Source organism: Camarhynchus parvulus, chromosome 1A, assembly GCF_901933205.1.
Source record: "Camarhynchus parvulus chromosome 1A, STF_HiC, whole genome shotgun sequence".
Classification (NCBI taxonomy): domain Eukaryota; kingdom Metazoa; phylum Chordata; class Aves; order Passeriformes; family Thraupidae; genus Camarhynchus; species Camarhynchus parvulus.
The window spans coordinates 58,662,183-58,674,552 of NC_044586.1; the positions used below are offsets into that span (position 1 = coordinate 58,662,183).

Sequence of the window (12,370 nt, forward strand, 5' to 3'; positions counted from 1 at the left end):
GCACATTGTTAAACTAAAAAAGCCCTGAAATCAAGCCCAAACCTCAAGGAACCAACATCAAAAGATCTTCACTGATTAGATGTGGAGCAATGACCAGAAAAATGAGCCTATCCCCTTATCCTCACCCTAAAAATGAGATAATTTAGGGTTCAGTTATTTCCTGCCTTGTGCATTTACAGTGATGTATCACTATGTGATAGTGATAGAGGAAACTGCCAAATCTGAACTCTTCCTTCACATCACTTTTTGTCACATGTAGCTGGTAGTTGAACACGCCTGGTGACAACCATTGCAGTCTCTTGTGAATCACTTTGTCAAACTTTGGTTTGTCTTATAGCAAGATATAAGGGAATAAACTCAAAACTTGGCTCTTGTAGAGTGCTTTTTCACATAGAAGACAATTCTTGCAAAAGACCTTAATATCCTCTTTCTCTCTCTGTCAGGTTTCTCCAGGTTTGCTTTAAATACCCCTTTCATAAATGGAAACCTTTTCAAGAATTCAGATCCTATCTGAGCTAGTTCTAAGCTCATAATTCTGGTGTGCTGCATGTTACAGCGGAGGAAGGAGAACAAAAGATGCTCTTTCAAGTGGTGACATAATTTAAGCTAATTGGAGGCTACTTAAAATTTTCTTCCTGTCTTTAAGGGCCATTGACTTACCCTCCTGAGGAATGATGCGTAGAGTTACACTGAGACCTGCATCTTTAATTAGCTTCACAATATCTGCATGAGGCATGTTAATAATAGACTGGCCATTCACAGCTAAGATCCGGTCTCCAACTTTAAGTTTTGCACAGCGATCCGCAGGGCTTCCATCAATTATCCGCCCTATTTTGTGGGGTACAGCTAGACAAGAGACAATAGACACAGTTAGCATATGCTGGAACGAGTGGTGATGCTCACAAATGAAAGAAAATGAGTTCATTTTAGAAGGAAGTTCTATATGAATTAAAAAGCAGCTTGTGTAAAACCATATAAGAATATAAATTCTTATGCAATGTCATTTGCAGCAACACAGTACTGTGTTTTTTCCCTAAAAATTCAGAATCCAGATGCATATATACACATGGCATATACAAGTGAAGTCGAAAGTTTATAATTCAGCTATTTTGCAAACCTGGCATGAAACAACCTAATAAGCAGATCAGGGAAACAATAAGGCATTAAAATAGGGAAAGGGTATAAATTTATACAATAAGTAGCAGTCATAAATTGTCTCCCACCTCCTGTTTATACAGAATTTCATATTTTTATGCAATAGAGGCAACAAAAATATTATTAATTTTATATACAAAAATTGTTATTGAAAATGCCCGGGGTACATGAAATTGTTCTCCTCCATCCAAATGTGTTTATTGATAAGTAGAAATAATACTGAAGATTTATTGAGATGTGCAGCTCTCTAATTAGGTATTAATAATAAATGAATAGAATTGAATTGACAGTTAGCTATGAGGAAATAGACATGTACTACATCAAAAGATCTCAGCCCTCTTAAAACATTACAGAACAAAGCTTCTCCTTTTGCTCTCCTCTCTGGTTCTTCACCTTTCTGTTTACTCCATCCATGCTCTTGTCCTATCTCTTCCCTCATTTTCCATAGAATTTTCTAAATACTGTTCTTGATTTTTTGACCAGTGTTTCTACTCTATTATTTTCTGTTTTTTAACTAAATGCATATGCTATAGCTGAGAATTTTCTCTAGGCTTCCCAAAGAGCATGCTATTTTTCTTTCTCCCAAGTACTCATAAATATGCTTATCACAATTAAATGACTATATAGTCAATTAATATCCTAATGGTGTTTGAGTATTCCTTTGCAGTCCCACACTTCAGTCCTGGAAAACAGCACAAAGCAGCTCAGCCTTACTATCCACCTTTAAATTGGTGTTTAAAACTAGTGTGTTTCTTTTTTCGAAAATAATATAACCTTAACATTTAATTATCTACAGAGAACTTGGAAAAATGAAAGAAAAGATGGTTCAAACACATTTTTGGGAAATATCTAGGCTATCAATGCTCATATAAACCAAAGCTCTAACAGGAGATATGTTCAGAATACATTGCTGCAGAAGAAATTTCGCAGCACCCTTATAAAGTTTTACTGAAGGTTTTGGTGACTAACACATCTGATATAAAGTCACAATAGACATATCTCAAAATAACTTTTGTTTCTATTATGGATGTAAGTGCTTACAGTGTTAAAAATTAATTTTTGGAACACTGAAAATATAAGTGAGTACTCTGAAGTGCAAGCCATAATCAAAGTGCATGCTTCTTTACCACTATGGTTGAGGCATGAATATAAGTTAGAACACAACTTTACTAACACAGACACAACAAATGGACTTCAGAAATGCATTGTTGCTTAGGAAATAAGCACTGAATTTATGTTACAATGTCTAAACATTTCCATGTTTTAAAATAGATTAAATATCTATAGCTAGACTTTCTACAAAACATTGTGTTTATTTTGCCCTTAATGAAGACATATAACTGCTAATACATACATATCAGTGAGCAAAAAAATGAAAGAGTAACTTGACTCTTAAACAGTTTATGTTTACAAAGAGCTTTTTTCATCAAATCTATTCTTAAAGCATCAGCAAGAATGACTTAAACTAATACTAAAATCTGCCTGTTTCTGGCAAATGTAATAAAAGTTCTGTCTGAAATTGTCATGTCTTGACTGCATATTAGTGGAGATCTGAAAATGAGACTGTCTTATGTAAAAAAGTAAGAATTTTGGTAGTAAGAAAGAAGGGGAAATATGGTAGAGATGCCACAACTAAAATTTCCATGCTTGCCATTTCTAAACCTAAAGATGTTTTTGCTAGCCTAAATACTTTAGTAGAGACATCATTTCAGTAGTAAGGGGTGTGGGAGGGTGGGGGGTGAGAAGCCCTATTAATTTGGCAGAAAAATTTTTTGTTAGACTTCTTGTACCTGCCAAATGAATAGAGCAGATGTCTGCATGTTTGAGATGTCTGCTGAAACTGAAGCTGGAGGTGGGAGAGCCACGAGACTCTAGTTAGATCCAAATCCTGAGACAAAGGAAAGGAGGGAGAAAGAGGAGGAACTTGGTGTTCTTCTCTTCTTCCCTTTAAGCCTAATGGTCCTCACCTTCCTGATAAAGGTACCTACTCTAAATGTTTTGGTATCCCTGAACTCCATTCTGTTGTGTTATGAGAGGATCAGCAGTAGGTGACCATCAGATACAAACTTGTGTCTGTCCAGGTACCTTTTCTACTCCACTTTGCTATTGGGGACTTAATGCTCCTCTCCTCAGGCTGTATTGGTGCCATATGTTGCCATTTGATCTTGTTACAAAGTAGGGTGTGGGAAAATTGTGCAGAAGGAATCTGAATCTCTGCTGGATTCAAGGGTTTTATGGGCAAATCTAGGGACTTACTGGAGGAGCTCATGGCCATGCAGCAGAAACTGGTTCATGCACATTTCTAGATAATATGAGAAGACATTTATCTCCTGGCTCCTTCCCTCTCAGGATAATGTTATCCTGAGGAGTTTCTGTTCTTTGCCTCTCTTCCCAGTGGAACTCTGCCTGAGTGCCCTCCTAAGCCACAATATCCTGGCTGCCATGGTCCCAAATGCTTCCTTGGGAAGGGAGGATTTATTTAGGGCTTTTTTACAAGCATGAATTCTTCTAAGAGACACAGATTATCTGATGTGTAGGTTGTTCTCAAAAAGCAACTTAAACTTAAAATATGTTAGAAAACTTTCAATTTTTAGAGAGAGCCTTTGGTGGTGAAATACTTACTTCAAAGGGATAAGCAGGAACTACTCTCATAGGGGATTAATGAGGTAAAAGCTAAGGAGCAAAGGTGGAAATGAACTGTGAATTTCCATAATGGAGAATTTTTATTGTTCAGAATGGTCATGTCTAAAACAAGTGCGGAAGATCTATAAACTGTCAGTAGGGAGTGGGTTGAAAGAAGTGGCAGACAGGATCTCATGAAAAGAAATGCAAGATGATGCAAGTAAGGAAAAAATAACCCTGCCTAAGATTAAGCAGATATGAGCCCTAAATTAATTATTATCACTCAAGAGTCCTTGAAATATGTGCCTACATGTCTAAAAACACAAACTCATTAAAACAGTCAATATGACACTAAGGGTTCTAAAAGAGTAACAAGTGAAACAAACTATTGCTAGTTAATGCTGCGCACCTAAAATCTGAGTATTCCTAATTGCTTCAGTATCCTCATCTCAGAAATCATAGCAATGAACTCACAAAGATTCAGAGAAGGGAAGCATGGAAATCAGAAGCAGAAAACAGCCTCTGCTCAAAGGAGCTGTCCATGAACTCGCTGTCTATGCCTTCCAAAAGAGAATTTGGGGCAACCTTCTGGAGGGGCAGAAGAATAAAAGGATTCAAAAAAGGATTAGACGAATTTATGGGGGTGGATACATTGCTGATTAAATCAGAAAACCTTGGCTGTAAAAGCTGACACAATGCCTGGGAAAGGTCTTGTCTGCTGTATGTGCTGTCCTCTCTGCTGCTGATCACAGCAAAGGGACAGCAAGGAGCTGTGTGGCTGCTTGGTCTCTCCCAGCATGGCAGGTCTCTTCCTGGAAAGAAACCTCCCATGTCTGGCATTTAATTAGGGTTTTGTTAACATAAAATACTTTTTTTTTTTCCTTAAATTGCATCTTCTGGGTCTTATTTTTATCTGAGCAGAGCATTTAATGATGTAACCTTTTAAAGAAGTCCCAAATCTTCTGACTAGTGGTAAATGTTTCCTATCACCCTTAAAAATTTTTACTGAACTATTCATGCCTCTTTTAACAATTCACCACAAGCTGTTCTCCAAACACGTATATATTGAAGAGTGACAGCCTGTGCCTGGATGAGACTTTGCACAGCATCTGATCCACTTATTTCAAAACACTGAGTTACCTCAGCAACATTTAATATTAGAAGGCTATACAGAGAGACTTGGATTTGTGACTTTCTTTTCAAGAAATCCATTGATTTTGCTAAAAGTGAATGTAGAAAACAAGCTGCCCCTTTGTAGAACAATTAATTTCTTGGTTCTCTCAGACTACACAATGAATGAGACTGCAAGGGAAAAATTACTGTAAACACGGATTAATACATATTTTTTAACTGTTGAAAATATGGGAAATTAGTGAGAATGAATTTATATGTATACAAACCATGCACCCCTTCAAAATAGATATAGAGGGTTTTTTTCTCTAGTACTATCAAGTAATGCAAAATGTGATACTCAGGAGTGATATAGTTGGATATCTACCTTAAGATAAAATAAATCCTTTGAAGACAGAGGGTATAATCCTAGACCCAAAATACTCTAGCAGAGAGCAGCAATGCTGCAGAAACCTTATCTGACAAAAGATCCTACACTGGAAGGTAACTTTTTTGCAATGTATTTTTCAAAATTTCATGACTTGGGGAAGATTTGAATCCTGAGAGCACCAAAGCTTCTCTGATATTTGAAATCATTAATCTCAACTCCTAAATATTGCTCAGATAGTTACAGCATTACAACACAAACTGACACAGAGTTGGCATGTAGCAGCTGAGGCTTTCCCTGAATGTATTTAATCATGCAATAATCAGCTCTTAGCTCATTGAAGAAAAATTAAATTAAAAAATGTAAAGACAAAATTACTTAAAGGAAATCTTTGCATTTAGAAAGTGGATAAGGTCTGCTTTTAGAAGCTTACATTTTTCTCTATATTTTTATTTGATAAGAATCACTCACTTTTGCTCTCCATGATTCAAATTAATATCCTTACCACACCTGCATGTCACAGAACAGAGAACAAATTTCATGTCATTATACCTGGGTGTCCATATGCTTGGGTCAGCTGTACACCAACCCAGAGCAGTTGCTGAATACAGATACTGCTTCTAGCACCATATATCACAGAAACACAGAAGGGTGTTTGGAGGGACCTCTGGAGATCACATAGTTTAACCTGCTGCTAAAGCAGGTTCAGTCAGAGCAAATAGCACAGAATTTAGTCACATGGGTTTTGAATATCTCCAGAAAAGGAGATTTCACCACCTTTCAGGGGCCTGCTCCAGTGCACAGTCACCCTCAAAGGAAAGAAGATTTTCAGAATGAACTTTCTGTGTTTCAGTTTGTTCCAAATGCCCATTGTTTGGCTCCACTCTTTTGACACCCACCTTCAAGATATTTGTATGCAATGGTAAGAGCCCCTGCCAGCCACCTCTTCTCAAGGTGGAACAGGCCCACCTCTCTCAGCCTTTCCTCTAAGAGAGATGTTTCTGTTCCCTAATCACCCCCTTAGTGTGGTAAACATATATCCTCTGAACAGAGAGAGACAAAGCTGTCCCAGGATTTTCCTGGGAAGCTGTGAGAAAGCTCAGAGAAAAGAATGAGAAACAATTCTTATCTCCACTTGTTGTGCACACGTGGAATGTGTTATGGAGATTTGTTTACCAAAAGGTGATTTCTTAATTGGACACTGGATGGTGTTTAGATTGATTGACCAATGAGGTCAAAGCTGTATGGGACTGTCTGTAAGGATCACGAGCTTCTTAATTAGCGTAGTATAATACAGGACAGAGAATAAAGCAATTGGTCAGCCTTCTGCAGTCATGGAGTCAATGCTAATTATTAGCCTGTCAGGTCCACCCTGCTACCCCACCTTAGTACTTCACTGGGCTCTCCTCAGTCATTTCATGACTTTCATGACTGAGGAGCCCAGAATTTGACACAGCACCCCAGATGTGGCCTCACTAGGGTTGAGTAGAGGGACAGGACCACCTCCCTCTACCTGCTGGCAATGCTCTTCCTAATGCTCCCCAGGACACCACTATGCTTTTTGGCCACAAGGACACAGTGCCAGCTCATGGGCAGCTTGTTGTCCAGCTGGACCCCCAGGTCCATCTCCACAGAGCTGCTTCCCACAAGTCAGCCCCAGCCTGTGCTGGTGCCTGGGTTTATTCCTTCATTAATGCAGGACCTTGCATTTGCCTGTTTGAACTTCATTAAGTTCCTGTCTCCACAACTCTCCAGACTGCCCAGGTCTGGCCAGCAGAGCTTTCAGGTGTATCAGCCTCCCCTCCCAGTTTTGTAACATCAGCTAACTTGCTGAGGGTACACTCTGTCCTTTCACCCAGACCATTGATGAATAAGTTCAACAAGACTGATATATCTACCAGTCTCTTGCTTTTTGAATATGAAAATAATTTCTCCTCATTTGCAAGACCCACAAGCTAAAAAGAATGGATTCTAAGAAAACATTACCATATATAAGGCTTTTCTGATTTACATCAGTATATTTTACATCTATTTAGTCCTAGACACAACTGTTTAGACTATGCTTTTTAGACAGCAACTCTCCAGTTTTCCCCCTCTATATAGTAGCTAAATGTCAAGAAGTATCAGTTAAGGGAGAAAAAAAAACCAAACCCCTACTTTATCCATTAAAACCCTCTGGCAGATAAATTCTTGCAATGTTTTCTAATGTTAACAGATATAGACAGTAAGCCAAGCAAATGAGCCTTCCTGAGCCAGCTGTCCTTCTCAATGTTACACAGTGATCAAATGAATATTTATTATATTCTCAATTCTCTAAACATGCAAAGGTTTTCATTCAACTGGCAGGCTCCAGCATATCAGATTTTAATTGGAAGAATATATTAAATATAAACACCTGTAATTTCATAACTATAGAAAAATCTAAATTTCTGAAAACTTCGGTATGGTGGACTTTCCATCAGGGCTAAAAAACATTTTCCTGATATTGATAGGATATTTTATGTGACGCTTATTTGGAAAATAGAAATAGTATGCATGCTGCATACTTGCATGTTAAAATAATCCATTTTCTTTATAAGATTAATGAATCTATGAATGGAAGCATCCCATTTTGTGCTGACATGGAGCATATTTGCTTGCCTAGCACAGGCATAAGAAGCTAAGTGGGAAGGAGTGCACATGCCTTACAAAGCTGAAGATCTAAGAAAAAATAATGGAACTTACAGACTATAATTAATGCTTCTAATGAAAGTAAAGTGGAATTATTAGAAAAGCCTTGGTTCTCTTGATGGGTTTTGCTAAGGAAACTCACAGTGCTTGCTCTTTGAAAACACATGAGCAGCACCTGTAGGTCCAAATAATGTATTCAGAAATACACTGGAGGACAGAAATCTAGAGAGGGGAGTAATGCAGTTAAGATCCTTCATTATTTATCAACAAAAATATCAAATAGACAATTGAATATTTCATGCCTGCAAACTGCAGCAATGTATTTTGATGATATTAAAAACCTCTTTGACCCCTTAAGGTTATTTCACTATGATAACTGCTTATGTTGATTTGAGAAACTAAAGCACATAGAAATTTCTTTCAGCTGCAAGTGTTGCTGTCTCTTAAACATACTTAAAAGGGGGCTTTTGTAGCTGAAGAGGCAGAACAGCTCAAACCTGAGTATCACAGCTGCATAGAAATGATAATCTAGATTCCTTGCCCACAAACTGCAAATATCTTCCATGGGGGATGCACACTGTGGGCGGGTTTTCACCGCTATGCTCCAAAAATGTCCTAGGTGGGGTAGACAGACATCCTAATTTCCAAAGCTCTGTATCCTTTAGAATTAGAAGATTGGTCACATAAAATTATGTCCCTAACCACCATCTTACCCAGGCCAAGCAGAGGTGAAATTGCTGCAGAAACACTCAGATCACACAGCTATCACTGATCAATAAACTGGTTTTTATCTCTAAACTGTAAGGAGTTTAAAGAAACTCTGGGCTGAATGGGACTTACCCAGAATGCTGTTTTCTGCAGTCAGCAGAGACTTAGCTTGGATTTATGGTTTTTAGTTAAGACTGCATGTTTTGAGAAATGAAAGGAACTTTAATTAGACTCTGTTTTATCCTGTTTTCAAATTCCAGCAGGCACTGGCACATGCAGTGTAGGGACAAATTAAATCTACAACTCCTCTTTTGCAAAGCAGGAGCAAGATCATAACAAGTATGCACAGTCTTTAATTTTTTGAAAAGTTTTTATTGATTAGGTCTGTCTTTTCAGTTTGTTTACACTTCATAACTGTGCTAATTGACAGTACCTGCTACAGTGAAATTCCTGGAAATATTGCCAATGTTCCAACTTCATTGGAAGTTGCAATTTAACAAGGTCTGTTTACAACACATGGTTTCTCTCTAAAAAAATTACGATGTAAAGAGATTTACTGGGGATCACAAGTACTTATTCTAGATGAAGCTGCATCCCAAACACAAAAAGTAAAAGTGTCAGGAAGATATGAAGGAGGCAGGAACAAGTTTACTCCATAAAATTCTGGGGCAGAAATCTCATTCTGGTCACCTCTAGAAGTCTGCAAATGCTTTTGCATAGGCTGCAGATAGTGAAATTATCTTGATACCCTAAAAATGCTTCCCTAAATGTAATGCAAAAGTGTAGATTAATTACTTAAATTTAAGTATTTTAGCTGTAATTTCTCATGCGTGAAGAAGGGATGAGAGCCACATTCCCCTTTAATGTTGGAACAGGATCTGGGGGAAGGCACAATAGTATATTTTAGAGGCAGTGGAGGTTAATCCTTTCGTTAGAAATAGGTCAGGAGCCTGGACAGGTGTATTTTCTTTTCTTAATCTCTTAGCACTCCAAGATCCTCTGCGTGCTGCACTAGGCAAAATGACTTGCTCCTGGATATACCACTCAAGCACAGCTCTTTGTTTATCCACTTCATCTCTTTTTACTGATACAGTTTTGAAGCATGGCTGACCTTTTCTATGCCCCTGCTTTGCCCTGTAAAATCTCTTCATTCAATCCTTGTCATTCGTTTTCAACTCCTGATCTCCCCGCATCAGAACTGTAGTTCAGTGCAAGATAATCCCCTGTGCTGGATTAGAGAACATCCCAAGCAATGCTTTGACAAATGGGAAACAAAATTTCTACCATTATAGACACAGGAAAATAAGTGTGCCACAAGAATTGGATGTTTAAGCAAGTGCCAGTAAGGAAAAATGACATTCATATCTAAAGGCTGGCTCCAAAGTACTTAATGTTAATTTATCAAACTGACAGCTATTTCAGTGCTGCCCATCACAAAATGTGAAAAAATAGTGTGTTTCCTAATTATGGCTGTAGTCTGCCCTCACTCTGTGTCTATCAGTAGTAAAAAGCCAGCATTTAATATTTTTAAAATTTCTGCACAGCAAAGGCAGGCCCATATGCCAAGTGTAACAACAAACCCCTTGCAAACCATATTGAGAGAAAAGCTGACCAGAACCCTAAACCTCTTGGAAAAAGAGTTTCATCTCTATTTCTGGGAGCTGCTGAGCCTTTCATGGCTCATTCTCAGGTCAGAAGGAGCAAGAAGAACTCCTAAGATGCTGTAAGGGAGCAGTGCAGCCCACACCCCACCAGAGGGTGGAAAAGGGATTTGAGACTCAGCTGGAGCACTGTGACTTCATGGGATGGTCCTGCAGCTGCACAGACAGAGCAAACTCTCCTGGAAAACAGGACAGCTTTGTGCAACCCCTTCAGCTTCAGCCCAACTGCAAAGCACTAAACCAATGAACCTGCAGCTCTGTAGCCAGGAGCAGCCTTGCTGGAATGGCTGCTTCAATTTTAGCAGTGCTTGAAGCACCTGGTGACACAAAGTGCCTGCTCCTGTACTCCACAAGAGGTGTTGTAATCTGTTGGACTGTAAAACACAGCTTGTAAGTGTGATTTCAACAACAAGGAAAATGCTTTCAGTGCATAATTAATTGCCTTCCTGAGTAATAGTGGTGATCATACTTATTCTTCCAAGACCTCAAGTCTTTTGCTTTTGCAAGAAAGTAGAGGAGGGAATAGAGTTATTGAAATAAACATTCTTAAATCAAAGGAACCCTTCCTCACTTTGCCCTGAGGATGCTCCAGTGACACAACTTCCTGGGTGCTGCTCATCCTAACAGTGTCTGGCACGACAAGATGCTCCCTGTTTTGACCTATTTTGCCCATTACGAATTTTTCAGAATTGCTTTGCAATTACAACATTAACATTACTCTGTGCATGCATGTCTGCATAACATCATTCTGTTCCATATGGGGATACAGGAGCTGGCAACAAGTACCCTGCCTCTGAAACAAGGGACACTGGAACCAGAGCACAATATCTCACCCAATTAACATATTGCTGCTATCAGAAGGAGTACCTAGCATGGTGCCATGCAGGTCCACATTTTGATAGTGATGTATCATATATTTCGGACATTGCACTTCCTATATCCATTTGATATTTTTCTACTGTTGGTATGCTTTCTACCCCTGATTGTGTCTTTCAATAAAAGGATTTTGTGTTATTTCAAGATAGAAGGTACCTCAGGAGGGTTTCCCTGTTCTACCAAAGGGCCCAAAACTTAGATGCTGTATTCTGAACGGATGCCAGTGAGTGCTGAGTAAAAGGGGACAATAATGTCCCCAATCTACTGGCTATGCTTCTGTTAATAAAGTTTAAATGACTTCACCCAAGTAAATATTAAGTAAAGGAAATAACCTCTGTTACTATAGAAAGAGTAAATAATTTTCAGATTTTTTCATTACTGATGACAGGTGATGGAAACTTCAGGATATTTTTTCTACTACATTTTTGTAACAGAATTTATATAGCAAGGGTATTTTCTTCTCTTTTCTGTCACTGTCTGCAGCAAATGTAATTTTTGTTCACTGTTCTTGTAAATTTAGGATTTGGTACTTTTGGGGATCACTGAAATTCACTGCAGTTATTATTTGATTAAATTCTCTTGTCACTTCCACAGCAGGCTGTCATTTCCCTTTACTGTTGGAGGTGTTCAACTGAGCATCAGAAATGGCTGCTTACACAGTTGCTTGTGGAGAAAGAAAAGTGCTGAAAGAACATGTTGGAGGGTAGGAGGCAAAGCAGGATCTTGAACCTGGGTCTGTAGTCTTCAAGAGACTATTCCAGGCACAGAATTTTTGGTTGCTTGAGCATTTTCCCTTTTTCTCCCCTTTCCCTCTCCATCTGCCCCAACCACAAATTCTCTCTATAAAATATTTTTCTTGAAAAAATCATGACTGACTTAACTGATTAACATGTACGTACCACAATTGATTATTTTTTTATTTTCTGATCTTCTGCAAAGAACTTCCAGTTCTTTGGCTATTATATTCAGTAATGTGAAACTCAGAGCCCCAAGAGGCTAATTAGCTATGGTTTTGTTACAATATTAATTCCAGCAATCATGGAGTTTTAAAATTCAGCTGAGGTAGCATGAAAAGCAACTCTTTTAATAACTGCATGATCAGGAAATACTGCAAAAAAGTTTTCTGAGGTTACTTGCTATTGTGAGATAAGGTTTTCCCAGTATTCTCTTGGCTGCTTTT

The 12,370-nt window shown here is 38.4% G+C and overlaps 1 protein-coding gene across 12 annotated transcripts in view; it reads right to left on the bottom strand.

Moving 5' to 3' along the window:
* The window catches only part of MAGI2 (membrane associated guanylate kinase, WW and PDZ domain containing 2), a 700,805-nt gene that overhangs the window by 49,681 nt on the left and 638,754 nt on the right, over positions 1 to 12,370 (bottom strand). For all 12 annotated transcript variants that reach the window (XM_030960213.1, XM_030960210.1, XM_030960207.1 and 9 more), the window contains one exon: positions 661 to 846. In XM_030960213.1, coding sequence (XP_030816073.1) covers positions 661 to 846 — 186 coding nt within the window. The remainder of the gene's footprint in view (positions 1 to 660; positions 847 to 12,370) is intronic.